Source organism: Diceros bicornis, chromosome 5 (assembly GCF_020826845.1).
Source record: "Diceros bicornis minor isolate mBicDic1 chromosome 5, mDicBic1.mat.cur, whole genome shotgun sequence".
NCBI lineage: Eukaryota > Metazoa > Chordata > Mammalia > Perissodactyla > Rhinocerotidae > Diceros > Diceros bicornis.
Window position 1 is genome coordinate 95,209,485 of NC_080744.1, and position 17,522 is coordinate 95,227,006.

The 17,522-nt window shown below is 45.9% G+C and overlaps 2 protein-coding genes across 2 annotated transcripts in view; both read right to left on the reverse strand.

Moving 5' to 3' along the window:
- The window catches only part of AP3B2 (adaptor related protein complex 3 subunit beta 2), a 33,723-nt gene extending 32,583 nt beyond the window's left edge, over positions 1–1,140 (reverse strand). The window contains exon 1 of the mRNA XM_058540487.1: positions 934–1,140. Coding sequence (XP_058396470.1) covers positions 934–1,046 — 113 coding nt within the window. The 5' untranslated portion in view covers positions 1,047–1,140. The remainder of the gene's footprint in view (positions 1–933) is intronic.
- A 766-nt stretch (positions 1,141–1,906) lies between these two features.
- LOC131405592 (uncharacterized) lies at positions 1,907–6,939 on the reverse strand. Its single transcript, XM_058540552.1, has 4 exons — positions 6,853–6,939; positions 3,175–3,376; positions 2,618–2,907; positions 1,907–1,939 (listed from the first exon to the last, which is right to left on the reverse strand). The coding sequence occupies exons 1-4, from the start codon at positions 6,937–6,939 to the stop codon at positions 1,907–1,909; spliced, it is 612 nt and encodes a 203-aa protein (XP_058396535.1).
- Positions 6,940–17,522: the final 10,583 nt, after the last annotated feature.

Genomic DNA, 17,522 nt, shown 5'->3' on the forward strand with positions numbered 1-17,522 from the left:
ATAGTGATTCTGGCCACACTGTACCAGCACCTACAAAATCTGTGACCTGGCTCTCCATCTCCCCACCTTCCTACAAGCTGTTTCCTCTGCCTGGAACATCCCTCACTCTCCCCTCTCACTTTTCTCCAGGGCCAGAGACCAGCGCCTCACCCTTTGACTGTCCCCACTACACTGAATTGTCACTGACAGATTCTTCCTCTGTGCTCCCCTCTCCAGCAACTCGAGGAGAAGGACTGTCTCATGTTCACAGCTGTATTCACAGTGACTAGGACAAGACTCCACACAGTAGGCTCTTAAAAATGCTTGTTTCAGAATTTATGAATAAACGAATGAACGAATGAATAATCCAAAGGTGGAGGGGAGGAGTGGGAAATTAGGTAGGGCTGAACCACAGGGGCAACGTGGGGAGCAGGAGTGTGAGCGCCAGAGGGGAGATGGGGATGAGAATGTGTGCACGCCAATAAGGGAAAATGGCTTTGGAGGAGGGGCCAGGCCTGGGAGGCTCAGAGTCTATACCCAGGGCGGGCCTTCCTGCACGGGCCCCAGGCTCGAGGTCGCGACTCGGACCCCTCCCCCGGATTCGCCAACTCGCCACGCGCGACAGAGGCGGGGAACCTGTAATGCGGACCTGCAGACAGGACAAATATCCGGGCGGGAGGGTGGGTCTCCCAGAAATAGGCCCATCCCCCACCAGCCTCCCACCCCCGTGCCGGGTCCCAGGCCGGCCCCTCAGGGCAGGGTGCTGGCGTGGGAGCGGGGGTCCCGAGGCCCGGGGCCGCCGCGGGAGGGGGCTGGGCGGGCGGGCCGCGCGGCCTGGCGGGGGTGCGGGCGGGGCCTGGCTGGGCCGCGGCGGATAGCCGGGCGCTGTCCACGGTACCGGCGCGTCTGCCTTGGTCGGGCCGGGCCAGCCGCCAGCTGGACGGGCTCCCTCACCGCTTGTAGTCGGAGGAGAAGATGCCGCCGCTCGCCGGGTCGTGGCCGTACTCGGGCTCCCCGGGGCCAGCGGAGCCGCCCTTGTCTTCGCCGTAGGCGGGGGCGGCCGACATGGTGCGGCCGGGGAGGGGGCTCCGCCGGGAAGGAGGCTGCTGGCGGACGCGGCCGGGCCGAAGAAGGGAGCGCGGACGGGGCGGAGGTCGGGGGCGGCCGGGCTCTGCAGAGCCGCAGTCTGGGGTGGCGGAGGCGGCGCGCGGGTTTATCAATCAGGGCCGCGCGCTGAGGCTCTTAAAGGCACCGGCGCCTCCGGAGCGGAGGGCGTGTCCGCGGACGGGGGCGGTGGGGGAAGTGCAGCAGGGTCTGGCGCCGCCCAAACCCCTCGGAAATCGCCCCCCGCCCCGCGCCCCAAGGAAATTTCTTGCCCTTTAAAGGGACTCGATGCACCGCCAGGTCTGGGGGTGGGTGGAGGCTACTGGGTTGATCATGGGACAGCTTTCCGGGGAATGCAGAACGCCTTCTCCCACTCCCCGACCACCGGGTCTCGGTTGAACGGCCTCTAGGGGCTCCGCTCACCCCAAACACAAGCGCAGATGCTCACCCACGCAGTGGAAGGAAAGGGGACTGAAGAGAAGGGTGTGCCACAAGGCTAGGGGTCCCAGAGCGGGAAGAAGGCACTGCACACAGAGACCGACTCAGGGACCAAGGACGCGCCCTCTCCCCGCACTACCTTTCCTACAAAATCTGGGCCCCTCTGACGGCATTCTGGTTTCTCACTAGGAAGCCAGGGGCCTTCCCGGAGGTGATGGAATTTAAGGAAGGTTGGTCCAAGAGCGCCCAGGAGCCTACAGCAGGTTGCGGACGGAGAGGTGGGGACAGAATAGAGGAGACGGTGAACCCCGAGTTCAGCTTTGGAAAATAGTTTAATGACTATTTCTGGAGCACCCGTGCCCACCCAGGAGGGCCTGAGATCAGCCTAGTCCACGGTCAAGTCCACGTCCACTGACACCTACGAAGGAAGGGAAAGGGAAGAGGCTGGGTTAGGGTCTGGTGTGACCGCCAGAGTGAGGCCTCCAGTTCAGCTCCCAAGGCCCGAGGTCCACCAAGGATAGACCTAAATCTAGAGGGAATGTAGTGACCAGGGTGGGGAATGGGGTGGGATCTAGCTGGGCCCGAGTTTGGGGCATCAGGTTGGATGGGTGGGGTCTCTTGGCTGGGCGTGGGGGAGGAAGTGAAGAGGGCTGAGTCTTGATCTGTAGACTAAGATCCCGACGTCTCCACAACCAGAATTGGCGGGCCTGGATGGAAATGGGCGGGGCCCAGAAGGGTGGAGCTTGGCTCCGTAGGTAGGTTCCATTCGGGGAATGGGAATGGGGGTTGACTAAGCACCTAGGTTTGGAGGTTGGTCGACTAAAGTAAATAGATGTGCCCGGGATCTGTGAGCTGGGCCCTTCCTAGAGTGGGCCCCAAAGGGTTTCAGGGGGGTGGAACCTCGACGAATTGGCAGGCCTAGTTTGCTTCTGAGGGCTTTGGGTCTGCCAGACTAAAGCGGCTCCTGAGTTTGAGGAACGTGGCCTGAGTAGGGAGGGAGGGCCTGAATTTTGCAGGAGCGCTTTAGTTAGCTGCAGTTGTCAACCAGCTCCGGAGGCGGGGTGGGGTCCTGTGTGGGTAGCTGGTCTGCACTCACCGAGCTAAAGGAACTCCAGTCTGTTTGTAGGGGGTCCAGGCTGGGCCCAGGGCGGAGCAGACGCAGTGCAAAGTGCACGCAGTTGCTGCGCGTGGGGTGATAGGGCGGCGGGTCCGCGTCCATGGCTTCCCGCACGCGGCGCTCCAGCGCGGCGCGGTCAATGCCGCCGCGTCTATGCAGCACACGCCAGAGCGAGCGCGAGCGCAGCAGCGGGCGCTGCCCTTGTTTGGATACAACGACCTCGAAGGAGCCCAGAAACGTGTGCAGCCCGTGACCACCGGGATTCTTCCCTGCGAGGAAAGCCGGACGCGTGCGGATCAGAGCCGGGCTTAGTTCCTGTGATCCCAGCCACTTGATCCCCCTCCCCCCATCTCCCAGGACCCAGCGGCCCTAGGCTCCATCCCTGAGTGCCCAAGCGCCTATCTTCAGAGACCCGGACCCCCAGCTCGGGACCCACAGTAGTCATCTCTGTGTGGCCTCCCCACTGGTGGAGCAGGGCTTGGACAGGCAGCCTCTCTTCCCCTACTAGGGCCTGTGTTTCCACCGGAGACGCTCACCCTCGAAGTGGATGATCTCTCCGTGGCCGCAGTACACGCCCACGGGGGCCCCGCACCAGCGTCCGGTGAGGGACCTCAGCCTGAACAGGAAGAGGTCTCCTGGCTCAGGCTCGCTGCCCTCCAACTCCACGGCCTCGAAGTGCTGCCCCAGGAAAGCCTCAGAGAGGAAGAACTTAACGGTGCTGACTGCCCCGGTCAGGGCCTGCGGGGAGAAAGAGATGAGACCGCTGGGTGTCTGCACAGGCAAGGGTGCAGGAGGAGCCGGTTCCTTCCACTGATCAACGGGAAAGACGATCCGCCCAGAGCTCAGGGAGACGTGGCTTGGAGCTAGGCCCAAGGTGAATGTCTTCACTACGGCACACCCGCTTCCCTGTGCTGAGGAGCTCCAGAGGCCTGGACATCACAGATAAATGCTGCCCTGAGCCACGGGTGAGAACCCTCCGTTTCCAGCAGTTGGGATCTCCTCCTCATCCAGGGTTTTCTTCTCATCTCAAATTATAGCCTCTCCATTCTCTTCCCCTCCCCCTGCTCTAGGATCTCCTTCCCCAGCCACCTCCCATCTTGCTATTCCCTGGAGGCAACACCGGGGACTGTGTGTATGTGAGTTGAGCAGAAGTCCTGAAGAAACAGAGAAACCTGGGTGAGATTTGGAGCCAAGACAGGCAACCCCTCCCCAGTTTGAGTGGAGAAAGACCCCTCCAACAACCTCAGCAGCAAACATCTATTGAGCAGCTGCTCATTGTGATGCTTAATACAGTCCTACCAGATGGGTACAGTATCCCCATTTTCGGGATAAGGAAACAGCTTCACAGAGGTTATATGTTGCCGGAGGGCACGCAGCTTAATGTATGTCTGCATAACTCTGTGTCTTGTGCCCTTTGTACTAAACATCAGTCACCTCCCTTACCTCCTTTTCCTCTATAAGGAAGTGAGAAATCTGTTTAGTTCAGGTTTCTCCTATTTTTACTGGAAACAGAGGGCTTTGGGACTTGGGGGGATGGCCTCCTGGGCTGTGCCTGAGCTTTGGTCTCAGAGAGAGCCTGGGAAAGGGGTGAAAGTAGGGCCTGTTGAGCACTGAGCAACCCTGGGCTGGCAGAGGAACTAGAAGAAGGAAGTGGTCCGCCACCCCCAGGTCTCTGGTTATCTTTGTTGGAAGGGAGGAAGTTGACTCCAGCAGATTTGACTTCAGTGGGAAGGACTCATATACAAATAAGGAGCAAGGCTGCCCAAACCCACATTGCAGAGTGCCAACCACTGTTTGGCTCACCGTGTCTCTGCCATCCCTGACCCTCCCTGTCCCTCCCAGCCCCAGTCCATAGTATCCTCTCCTTATTACTGGATGAGTCTCATTTGCCCAGACTGGGAGCTGTGGAAGACTCAGGGGACCAATTCATCACAGTTTGCCTGGAACTTGCTGGATTTTAAAATCGAAAACCCGGCATCCCAGGAACCCAGGAAAACCTGGATGGTTGATCACGCTAGGCTCAGGTCTCCCCCATCCCCTCTCCCTTGACCTCAGGAGACCACAGGGAGAACCAGTCACGTGAACAGCCCTTTGGCCTGGTCACGCTCTCCTGCAGTCCACCAGGTAGGGAGGGCACCTGGGTTCCTGCTGCCCACTCCCCCCGTACCCACTGGGCTAAGCAGTGGTCACAGCTGTGGAGAAGGATGGACCATTCTGGCCCCTGTTGGTGCAGCAGGCACCCCACCTGGGGAGAAGACAAGACAAGCTGAGGACTTCTGCTCCAGTTACCTGGGATGTGAAGCTCATCTAGGGAGGAAAAAAAACCTGCTGTCACCACCTGGCTGCTGATGAGTGAGGGTCCAAGCCGCTGCCCCTCCCGCCTCTCCGGTCTCAGGCTGTGCACTCTGCATGTGGGGCTGTCTGGTGTAAGTGCATGGCTGTGCAGTGGGGTGCCCAGGAGTCTGTGCTGCAATACTGGACACAGGACTGGGAGACGGAGTCCTGGCTGTGCCGCTTCTCTTTATGGGACATCAAATAAGCCACTTCCTCCCTCGGGGCCTCAACTTCCTCATCTGTGAACTGGGGACGATACGCTCGAAAGGCTGGGCATCACAGGACAATTGTGAGGCACTGAGAGCTCTTTGTGAGCAAGACAAGGAGAGATGAGCACGTCTGCTCCTGAGCTGCAGAGTCGGAGGTCAGGGGAGGAGGGATGGGAAGAATGCATCTTTCTCAGCTCAGAGGAGAAGAACAATGGGCCCTCAGAGGCTGGCTGCCTCCCTGTGACCCCTGCCCCTGAGCTCTCAGGAAATCACCCAGCTGGAAAGCCCCTGGAGAGCAGGGCTCCACCCCTAACTCTCCCTCTGCAAGTTCCCGAGTGGTGGTGGGGGTGCTGAGTCTGGCCCCGTCACCACTCTGAGTCAGAGTCCGGATGAGGAGCTACCCCTTCAGATAGGGCATCTAGGTGCACACGTGGGGTTCCGTCCATAACGATAATAACATTTATTGCCAGAAACTGTGCTAAAGCCCCATTTAGCCCTAACAACAACATCATGAAATAGATACTGTTGTCTCTTTTCCATTTTGCAGATGGGGAAACTGAGGTTGGAGAGCTTGCCAAGGTTACAAACTAGTAAGTAGAGGAGCCAGGATTCAAGCTCAGGCGGTCTGGCTCCAGTGCCCATGACTTTAACCACTGTACAGTAGTGTCTCTCTCATGCTGCTGGCACAGGAGCGCCCCACTTCCCCAGACCCCACCAGTGGGAAGTACTGACGCCTGGTATCCTCCCTGACCTGGAGAAACAGCCACCCTTCCCCTTAGCTTTCCTTGAACCAAGCCATCGCTTTCTCTGTAAGAAAGGAAAAGGAGCAAGGCCCTGGAGCTGTGAGCAAGAGTCTAGGGGACAGCATCCCAATCTCTGGGCCTGACAGTGCTGCCCACCCCACTGGGGCTTCTTGGGCCTGAGCTCTTTCGCTTCTCACTCTGACTGAGGCTTTCAGGGGAACTGTGATGAGGTGGCCCTAAAACTGGGTGTGACAGGCCCCAGGCCCCACCCTTCCCCCAGAGGCCCCTGCAGGACCTCCGCCCAGTGGGGTCCTTTCGACAAGCACAGGCCTTGTGGGGTCATTGTGGCAACCCTTGGCTCTGTGGCTATGGTCCCGCCTAAATTTCCAGCCCCTCCCATCCCCCTTCAGTCTGGCCCTGGACAAAGAGTTCCTCTGTGGGAGGCAAGGTTTTGGGGTTACTGCTCTCAGCCAGCCACCTTCAGCCAGAACAAGGGTCGAGGATCCCCACTGGGGCAGAGCAGGCTCTTCCCTTGAGCCTCTAGCACCTGGTCTGGCTCTTGGCTTCTCTTGCAAAGCCTTTGGTCACCACCCTCTCCCTCTTGGCACAGAGCCATCCCAGCTACATCCTAGCCCCCCAGCCCAAGCAGCTCACCTCGTGGCAGCCACACTCCACACCTTGCTAGCTGCTCTCCTTCTGTGGCCAGAGCAGCGATGACAAGCTGTCCACCCCTCAAGCAGACAAAGGAGCCAAGCAGGAAGCCTTGGGGCCCTGTTCTGAGCATCACCTGATGGCAGCACTCCCTCCTCCTGGCAGCTCTAGGGGCATGTGGCGGCTAGAGACTGTGAGGTTGGGGTGTGGGGTGGGTAATTGGTGCCCTCACCCACCCTCTCTCCCCTTCTCCTGGTGTTCAGCCCCTTCCCCATACCTGCTTGTGCCAGCACTGCCACTTGTGCCTTCTCTCTGAACCTGTCCTTCTCCCCTCACTGGCCTCTAGGGAACCTGAATGCCCCATACCCGCCCTATTGTGGTCAGAGAACAAACTCTGTATGATTTCAACACCTTTAAATTCATTGAGATTTGCTTTATTGACTAACGTATGGTCTATATTGGTGAACATATTACGTGCACTTGAAAATGTTTATTTTGCACCTTTAGGGTGTAGTATTCTCTAAATATCAATTTAGGTCAAGGTGGTTGATAATGTTGTTCAGATCATCTATGTCTTTACTGATTTTCTGTATAGTTTTTCTATCAGTTGAGAGGAATATTAAAACTTCCAACTGTGATTGTGAGATTGTCTGTTACTCCCTTTAATTCTGTTGAATTTTGCTCTGTGGATTTTGAAATTCTATTATTAGGTACATAAACATTTATGATTATGTCTTTCTGATGAATTGATCTTTTATGATTATGAATGTTTCTCTTTATCTCTGCTAATACTTTTTGCTTTGAAGTCTGTTTTATCTGATATTATGCTCACTGTTTGCAGGTATATCTTTTACTATCCATTTACTTTCAATCTATCTGTGTCTTTATATTTAAAGTACATCTCTTGTAGATGGAATATGGTTGTCTTGCTTTTTTATTCATTTTGGAAATCTCTGCCTTTAAATTGGACTGTTTAGTCCATAGATATTTAATGTAATAATTGATATGGTTGGATTTAGGTCTACCGTTTTTTATTTATTTATTTTTTCCTTTCTGATTGTTGTTCTTTTGTTCTCCCTTTCCTGTCTTCCTTTGGAGTATTCAAATATTTTTTTTAAGAATTCCACTTTATCTGTTGATAGTTAGCTCTACCTCTTTATCTCATATTTTAGTAGTTTCTCTAGGAACTACAACATAACTACTTAACTTTTCACAATCTACTTAGAGATAATATTGTACAACTTCACATAAAATGTAGAAGCCTTGTAACCACATAGGTCCATTTACTATCATCCCTGCCCCATCCTTTATGCTATATTTGTTATATGTATTATATCCACATACATTATAAACTCCACAAGGCAATGTTATAATTTTTGCTTGAAACTGTCCTGTATTTTAAAGAAAGAAGAAAAAATAGTCTTTTATATTTACTCAGATGTTTACCATTTCTGATCTTCTTCATTCATTCTTTTTTTTTTTTTGTGAGGAAGATCAGCCCTGAGCTAACATCCTTGCTAATCCTCCTTTTTTTTTTTTGCTGAGGAAGACTGGCTCTGAGCTAACATCTATTGCCAATCCTCCTCTTTTTTTTCCCCCAGAGCCCCTGTAGATAGTTGTATGTCATAGTTGCACATCCTTCTAGTTGCTATATGTGGGATGCCGCCTCAGCATGGCCGGACAAGCAGTGCGTCAGTGCGCGCCCAGGAGCCGAACCGGGGCCGCCAGTAATGGAGCGCGCGCACTTAACCACTAAGACACGGGGCTGGCCCCCCTCTTCATTCACTCTTGAAGATCTAAGATTTTCTGTGATATCATTTCCCTTTAGCCCGAAGAATTTCCTTCAGCATTTCTTTTGGTGCAGATCTGCTGGTGATGAATTCTCTTAGATGAATTCTTTAATCTGAAAATGACTTTATTTCATCTTCATTCATTCTGTTGGATATAGAATTCTGTATTAATGATCTTTGTCTTTCAGCACTTTAAAGATTTTCCCCCACTACTGTCTCACCTTCATACTTTCAGGGGAGAAGTCCAAGATACCTAAAATTATTGTTCTCCAGTATGTCATTGTTGTTTATCTTTGCTTTCCAGATTTTCTCTTTATATTTGTTTTCAGCAGTTTGATTATGATGTACCTAGGAGTGGTTTTCTTCATATATATCTCACTGTGGTTCTCTGAGATTTTTGAATCTGTAAATTTTTGTCTTGACCAAATGCAAGGATTTTTGGCCTTTATTTCTTCACATTTTTCTACTTTGTTTTCTCTCTCCTCTCCTTCTAGAACTCCAATTAGTACTGTCACCTTAATATTGTTTGATAGATCTTTTTTTCCAATCTTTTTTCTCAGTCTCTTGACTGAGATGTCTCTAGATTTCTTTATTTCACTGACCCTTTCTTCTGACACCTTCAATTTTCTGTTAAGCTCACTCATTGAATTTTTAATTTTATTTTCAGTTTCACAATTTCTATTTTTAAAATAATTTCCTTTTCTCTATTAAGATTTCCCTATCTATTTTTTCATTATGACTATCTTTGCCTTGAAGTCTTTGGTAGATATTTATAATAGCTGCTTCCAAGGTTTTGTCCCAACATTTGGGTGGTCTTGGTATCTACTGCCATTGTCTGACTTTTCTATTGATGTTGAATTATATTTTCCTTTTTTTTTTTTTTTGCACGTCTAGGATTTTAAAATTTTGTGTAATGGACATTGAGGATGATACATTGTACAGATTCTGGATTCTTTTATTTTCCTCTAAAGAATGTTGGGTTTTTTATTAGCAGGCAGTGGAATTAATAGCTTGAACTTGACCTCAAGTTTGTGGAGTCTTGGTTCAACCCTTTGTTATAGTGAGTCTGTTTAGGTTTCACCATTATTATTAGGGTGAATTCCTTAGTTCTGGCACATAGTCTTCTAAGGCATGGCCCACATGGTATTTCAGTGGACACTCCAAGGCATTTACCAAGCTCCTTTAAATTTGTGGAAATCAATTACAAATTCTGTCTCTCTTGGAGTAGGCAGCAGCTGAAATATCTGCCTCTCAGCTATTGCTTTCCACTGGACTCCTTGGAGTCTCACCCAGTGGATCTGCAGTAAGGGGTCATCCAAGGATTTGAGGAAATTTCATATGCAGATTTAGGGGGTCCCCTCTCTGCAGATCCCTCCTTTATGAGATATTCGCCCCTCAATTTCCAGCTGCTATGCCCTGAACTTTATCCACTGATATCTTAAGCCAAGAAGTGTATGGCTTTCTGTAAGAATTCTAGCCACCTCACACTGTGCAGACTGGGGAGTGCCCTAAGGGGAAAGCTTTGGAAAGGTGGATCTCATCGAGTACAGTTCTTTTCTTTCAAGGGTCAAATCTCCATGTTCTGTTGGCCCTTGATTGCTCTCTAATTCCTCCAAATAATTTTTAATTTTGTATTTTAAATTAACATTCTGTAAAATTGACTATTTTTGTTGTACATTTCTATGAATTTTAACACATGTATAGATTCATCACAATCAATACAGAACAGTTCCACCATCCCCTAAACCAACCCCTTTTAACATCTTATATTAGTATGGTCCACCTGGCACAATTAATCAACCAATATTAATACATTATTATTAATTAAGGTCCATACTTCATTCAGACTTCCTTACTTTTTTGCTAAAGTCCTTTTTCTGTTCCAGGATTCCATCACAGATATCATAGTACATTTAGTCATCATGTCTCCTTGGGCTCCTCTTGTCACAATGGTTTTAATTTGCATTTCCTTAATATGTTAAACATATTTTCATGTGCTTATTTGTTATTTGTATAATCTCTCTGGTGAAGTATCTGTTCAAGTCCTTTGCCTATTTTTTTAATTGAGATATAATTCACATACCATAAAATTCACCATTTTAAAGCGTACAGTTCAGTGGTTTTTCGTATATTCATAAGTTTGTGCAACCATCACCACTATCTAATTCCAGAACATTTTCATCACTTCCCAAAAACACCTCATATCCATTAAGCAGTCACTCCTCATTCTCCTCTCCTCACCACCCCACCCAGCTCCTAGTAGCCACTAATCTTGTTTTTGTCTCCATGGATTTGCCTATCCTGGACATTTTATATAAATGGAATTATATAAACTGTGGCCTTTCGTGTCTGACTTCTTTCACTTAACATAATATTTTCAAGATTCATCCATGTTGTAGCATGTACCAGTACTTCATTTGTTTTTATGGTCAAATAATATTCCATTGTATGGATATGCCACGTTTTGTTTATCCGTTCATCAGTTGATGGACATTTGGGTTGTTTCCACTGTTTGAATTTTATCAATAATGCTGCTATGAATATTCACCTGTCAGTTTTTGTTTGAACATGTGTTTCAGTACTCTTGGGTATATACCTAGGAGTGGATTTGCTGGGTCATATGGTAATTCCATGTTTAACTTTTTGAGGAACTGCCCAACTGCTTTCTAAAGCAAATGCATCATTTTACATTCCTATCAGCAATGTTCCAATTTCTCCACATTGTTTTATTTATTATTTTTATTTTATTTTTTTTTGTGAGGAAGATCAGCCCTGAGCTAACATCCATGCCAATCCTTCCTCTTTTTGCTGAGGAAGATCGTCCCTGAGCTAACATCTATTGCCAATCCTCCTCCTTTTTTTCCCCTTTTTTCTCCCCAAAGCCCCAGTAGATAGCTGTAGGTCATAGTTGCACATCCTTCTTAGTTGCTGTATGTGGGACGCCACCTCAGCATGGCCGGACAAGCGGTGCATCTGTGCGCGCCCAGGATCCGAACCTGGGCTGCCACTAGTGGAGCGCGCGCACTTAACCACTAAGCTATGGGGCCGGCCCCAGTTTCTCCACATTCTTGTCAATACTTGTTGTTTGTCTTTTTTATTATAGCATCCTGGTAGATACCAATGAGTGGTATCTCATTGTGGTTTTGATTTGCATTTCCCTAATGACTAATGATGTTGACCATCTTTTCATGTGCTTATTGGCCATTTATATATCTTCTCTGGAGAAATGTCCATTCAATATCTTTGCCCATTTTTAATTGGGTTGTGTTTTTTATTATTTATTTATACAAAGAATTCTTACAACTTATTATTAAGAATTCTTTGTATATTCTGGATACTAGACCTTTATCAAATATACAGTTTACAAATATTTTCTCCCATTCCATGGATTGTTTTTTCACTCTCTGGATAGTATCCATTGACACACAAAAGTTTTTTTGCTTGGATGTAGTTCAGTTTATCTATTTTTTCTTTTGTTGCTTGTGCTTTTGGTGTCATATCTAAGAAATAGTTGCCTAATCCAAGGTCACAAACATTTATACCTATGTTTTCTTCTAAGAGTTCTCTAGATTTAGCTCTTACATGTAGGCCTTTTATCCACTTTGAGTTAATTGTTGTATGTGGTGTGAGGTAGGGGTCCAACTTTATTATTTTGTATGTGGATATCCAGTTGTCCTAACACGATTTGTGAAAATAGCCTTGTCCTCACTGAATGATCTTGGGACTCTTATTGAAAATCAATTGACCATAGTTGTATAGGTTTATTTCTGGGCTCTCAATTCTATTCCATTGATCTATATGTCTATCCTTATGCTAGTACCATATTGTCTTGATTATTGTAGATTTGTAGTAGGTTTGAAGTCAGGAAATGTGAGTCCTTCAACATTATTCTTCTTTTTTAAGATTGTTTTGGCTATTTAAGGTCCCTTGCAATTCCATATGAATTTTAGGGTCAGCTTGTTCATTGCTTTTTAAAAAGACACTTGTGATTTTGATAGGGATTGTGTTGAACTTGTAGATCAATCTGGGGAGTATTGCCATCTTAATATTAAGTCTTCCAATCCATGAACATGGGATGTCTTTCCATTTATTTAGGTCTTCTTTAGTTTCTTTCAACGATGTTTTGTAGTTTTTGGTTTATAATTCTTACACTTCTCTGTATAAAATGAATTCTAAGTATTCTTTTTGATACAGGGAGGTTACCTTTCACATGGGAGTTTTATCTCCTGCTTTCAGGAAGAAAAAGAAGGTCAGAGTGTCCGTCTTGTACCTGCTATTTCTTAGGTACCTTTATTTATTGATTACCAAATAATCAGTTATTGCCAAAATAATCACTAGACCAAAGTGGCATATTTTGGGGTTACACAGTCTGGTTTCTTTCACTAACACAGTAAGAGAAGAAAAAGAAGTAGAAGGCAAACAAATAAAAGGCATGGTCCCACCTCTCTTGGAGCTTACAGTCTGTGACTGGACCACCACATCATGGAGAAAGGGGGAGGAAACAAAGAGAGAGATATAAGTGTCTTGACTCCTGCTCCATTCACCAAGGCTGCGTTCAAGAGAGTGACTTCTCAGGATTTGTAAGAAGGATCTTCCTCTGTAGGTATTTTTCTTTTAGATATTGAAACCTAAGGTCTTCAGTCTAGGAAATGACTTTAAATGAATTTTTAGCCTACCCCTAATGCTATTATTACTATTATGTATGTCATTATACTAGATATATTAAATCCTATGTGTATGGCATTATATAAACTTATTGTTTAAAACAACCCTGAAAGGTAGATTGGAAGAGGCCTTATATGCCACAGAGAGAATCTGATCCATCCTGTAGTCCACTAAGGAGCTACTGAAGGTTTCTAAGCCATTGGAATTTTGTAATTAGATAAGTTTTAGAGAATAACTAGTGGCCAGTGTGAAAGATAATGGAAACAGATAATGGAAAAGATAAGGGAAAGCAGGTTTTTGGGGAGTGGCTGCGTGAGGGCAAATGAATAATTAAGAGATGACTCTGTTAACTAAGGCAGTGCAGGCAGAATAAAAAGACAGGGGCATAAAAGAAAGATTGAGGTGATTGATACTTGAAAATACTTTTAATTGGGTTGTCCTCAGACATCCTTTCAAATCTCTCTTCCTAACTGAAGTAGTTGAGAGTTAAGGTTTCTTCTACTCCAGTTCTTTTTTTTTTTTTTGTGAGGAAGATCAGCCCTGAGCTAACATCCATGCTAATCCTCCTCTCTTTGCTGAGGAAGACCAGCTCTGTGCTAACATCTCTTGCCAATCCTCCTCCTTTTTTCCCCCCCAAAGCCCCAGTAGATAGTTGTATGTCATAGTTGCACATCCTTCTAGTTGCTGTACGTGGGATGCGGCCTCAGCATGGCTGGAGAAGCGGTGCATAGGTGCACGCCCAGGATCCGAACTCGGGCCCCCAGTAGTGGAGGGCGCTCACTTAACCGCTAAGCCAGGGGGCCGGCCCAACTACTCTAGTTCTTGATTCATGTCCATGTTATACTATTTCAAAATGCCATAACATTAATTTGTTTGATCCTCTCAAAATAAGTACAGACAAGCACTTTAGAGAGAATGATTTTAAAGCATATTTTTCAAGGTTCAAAAGGCACAACTAGGGGGCCAGCCCGGTGGCATAGTGGTTAAGTGCGCGCGCTTTGCTGTAGCAGCCCAGGGTTCACAGGTTCAGATCCCGGGCGCGCACCGATGCACTGCTTGTCAAGTCATGCAGTGGCAGCGTCCCATATAAAGTAGAGGAAGATGGGCACGGATGTTAACCCAGGGCCAATCTTCCTCAGCAAAAAAAAAAAAAAAAGAGGAGGATTGGCATTGGACGTTAGCTCAGGGCTAATCTTCCTCATGAAAACAACAACAACAAAAGGCATAACCGGGACCAGATCCCAGATGTTCTAACAGTTGAACCCCATGGGTACCAATACAGAAAAACTATAGTCTGTTTGGCTGATAGGCTATTGAGAGAGCAGAACAGACATCTTCATGAGGTTTCACTCCTGGCTTGTTACAGATAAAGCTTCATTTTTCATCTCTCTTAGGGATCATTCTGAGAGAATATATTTAGAGGTCTTCAAATCAGGAAGAACATCACCAATATCTTTCTTGTCTTTCATAATCATTCCAATCTTCCTCAATAGTCAAGTGAGACTTCTCTCATAGCATCCAAACGAAACTGTGGTTTTTCACCAACTGACTCTTCTCACAACCTAAGAAAAGCATAGAGGATCCGCCTATCCCCTGCTCTTGATTGTGTTCCTCCTCCACCCCACAGTTGGTTCCTGCCCCCGGTGAATACTGGGGACAGTTCTTTGCCCAACCAAGGAACAGGCTGTAGCAAATAAGAGCTGCCTTTCCTCTAAAATAGTCTTATCACAGATTGTTGCCATCTACTGTTTTCTTCAAAGGAGAATGAGTTTTTATCTGCAGGTAACCAAAAATGTATGTGTGTCTAAATGGATTGGTTTATCTATGTCGAACTTGGGGAAACCTTTAGGGTGCTACTGTGGAATTCCTACATTTGCTTTTATTTGAGGTTTTGAGGTCCCAGTTCGGATAAATAGAGAACTGATCATCATCCTGGATCTTATCCTCACACATGTATAAGAGCATCTGAACACTCAAATTTTGAATCATTAGAATTTGAGTGACAGGAATAAGGGATCCTGGAGTCTGAGAGACATGTTTTATATTTGTTTAACAAGTTTGTCTCCTCTATGTATGGCCCATTAACTATTTCTTATTGACCTGGCTTTATTGGCTGACCTATTGGAGGGAGGAACAAAGGAGAGGGAGGGGAATGACCCCCTGCAACCTCCAGAGGATACAGTCACCAGGACCTATTGCCGTAACAATAGACTCTGAACACCTTTTCACTGGAGACAGTCTCCAGAGGAAATATCTGGGGCTTACCTGAGCACACCTAGGTTACACTCTGGGTGATTCAAAGTCTTGTACACCTGTGCCATCCTATCATGCTCTGAGGCATTTGGGGCTAAGTTTAGACTTGTCATATTTTTGTTTGTGATAAGAAGAAAGGTAAGATCTTCACAACAATCAGAAGTGAAAAACATCCCTCAAACATACAAAGAAGATACGTATGGATGAGAAATGACCCAAACTTAAAGTTTGGAAAGTAAGCAGTAAAACCATATGTGAGCCTGAAATAGGGAACCTTGTGAAAATCCTAAAAAAGACAAACCTAGGATAAATAACGGAGCTTATAGTGCATGTACACAATTTATTTTCTCCTAATAAGTAGTTTAAGCAGAAAATTTTGCCTCTAACTCTAATACTTATACAATTCATAAATCACAAATTCACTTTTATTGTTAAAATTTTTGGTGAACCAATGTTTTAAATTTTATATCTCAGATGAAGAGGTAATTTGTTCACTTCATAACCATAGAAACAAGCTAGGTAAAACATTGAAGAAAAATTAAGAAAAAAATTTTCCCTCTATCACTATGTATACTCCAGGTTAGTGAAGGAATGAATATCACTAACAAATTGTTGGCTAAAGTCACAGAAAGGATTTTCCATACGTTTTTGCCCAATGAAGTGATACCACAGGATGCAATGATCCGTATGTTATTCCAAGCAGAAATCAGAAAAAAATAGTATATTGACTTTTTCTTTGTTTCAGTTTTGTAGTGTCATGAGAATAGACTAGATCTTCCTAAGAAATTACAGGTTGTTCTGTTTGAGAAAATATATACCCAGTCATGTAGTTATCATTGCTGGTGCTCCTAATTTTGAGGGGTGGTAGATCTAGGTTTCCCTCTGGTGTTATTTTCCTTTTGCCTGAAGGGCTTCCTTTAATATTTCTTGTAGGGAGGGACTGCTGCTGAATTCTTTCAGCTTCAGTATGTCTAAAAAAAATCTTTATATCACTTTTATCTTTGAAAGAAGCTATAGAATTGGTATACTTTTTGTTTTGTTTTGAAAGAAAGCATAGAATTGGTATAGCAATGATAGTTTCTTTCCTTTCAATATTTGAAGGTGTTGCTCCACTGTCTGCTCACTTGTGTTGTTACCAACAAGTTACCTTCTTCCACCCCTACCTTTGTTCTTCTGTGTGTAATGTCTCCCCTACCCTCCACCTTCTGGTTGCTCTTAAAATTTTTCTTTTTCACTGGTTTTAAGAAATTTTATTATGATGTGCTTGGTATACTTTTTTCATGTTTCTTGTTCTTGGTGTTCATTGAACTTCGATCTGTGGATTTATAGTATTCATCCATTTGGGAAAATTTTTGGTCATTATTTCTTCAGATATATTTTCTGTCCTCCCCTCTCTTATCTCCTTTGGGAATTCAAATTACAAGTATATTAGGCCACTTGAAGTTATCCCATAGCTCACTGATACTCTGTTCATTTAAAAAAAATTTTTTTCCCCTGTGTTTCACATTGGAGAGTTTCTATTACTATGTTTCAAATTCACTAATCTTCTGCAATGTCTAATCTGCCATTAATCCAATCCAGTTTATTTCTCATCCCAGATGCTGTATTTTTCATCTCACAAAGTTCAATTAGGATAGTTTTTATATTCTCCATGTCAGTACTTAACTTTTGGAACATACAGAATACAGTTGTAATAACTTTTAATGTCCTTCTCTGCTAATTCTAATATCTTTGTTAGTTCTGGATTGGTTTCTGCTGATTTATTACTCACCCTATTATGGATTCTATTTTCCTGCTTGGATTCAATTGGTTTATCATTCACCCTACTTGGCTTGTATTTTTTTTTTTCATGCCTGGTACTCATTGATTGGATGCTAGACACTGTGAATTTTACATTGTTAACTGCTGGATATTTTTGTATTCTTTCAAATTTTTGTGGAGCTGTGTTCTAGGATGCAGTTAAGCTACTTGGAAACTGTTTGATCCTTTCTGGTCTTACTTTTAAGATTTGTTAGGTCGGACCAGAGCTGTATTTAGTTTAGGGATAATTATTCCCCACTAATGAAACAAGGCTTTTTTAGTACTCTCCCCACTGCTCAACGAATTATGAGTTTTTCCGGTGGGAATAGGCACTATTTTTGGCCCTGTGTGAGAACTAGAATTGTTCTAATTCTTTCAGGGGGTTCTTTTCCTGGTATCAGGTAGTTTTCTCACACATGTGAGCTGATCAGTACTCTGC

Excerpts from the sequence above, each read along its gene's own strand:
- LOC131405592 (XM_058540552.1), bottom strand. The coding sequence starts at position 6,939 with ATGGGGCATTCAGGTTCCCTAGAGGCCAGTGAGGGGAGAAGGACAGGT. Across the intron at positions 3,377-6,852 it reads GGCAGTGCTGGCACAAGCAG|GCCCTGACCGGGGCAGTCAG; the intron begins GTATGGGGAAGG and ends TTCTCCCCGCAG. Across the intron at positions 1,940-2,617 it reads ACTGGAGTTCCTTTAGCTCG|GTGTCAGTGGACGTGGACTT; the intron begins GTGAGTGCAGAC and ends CTTCCTTCGTAG.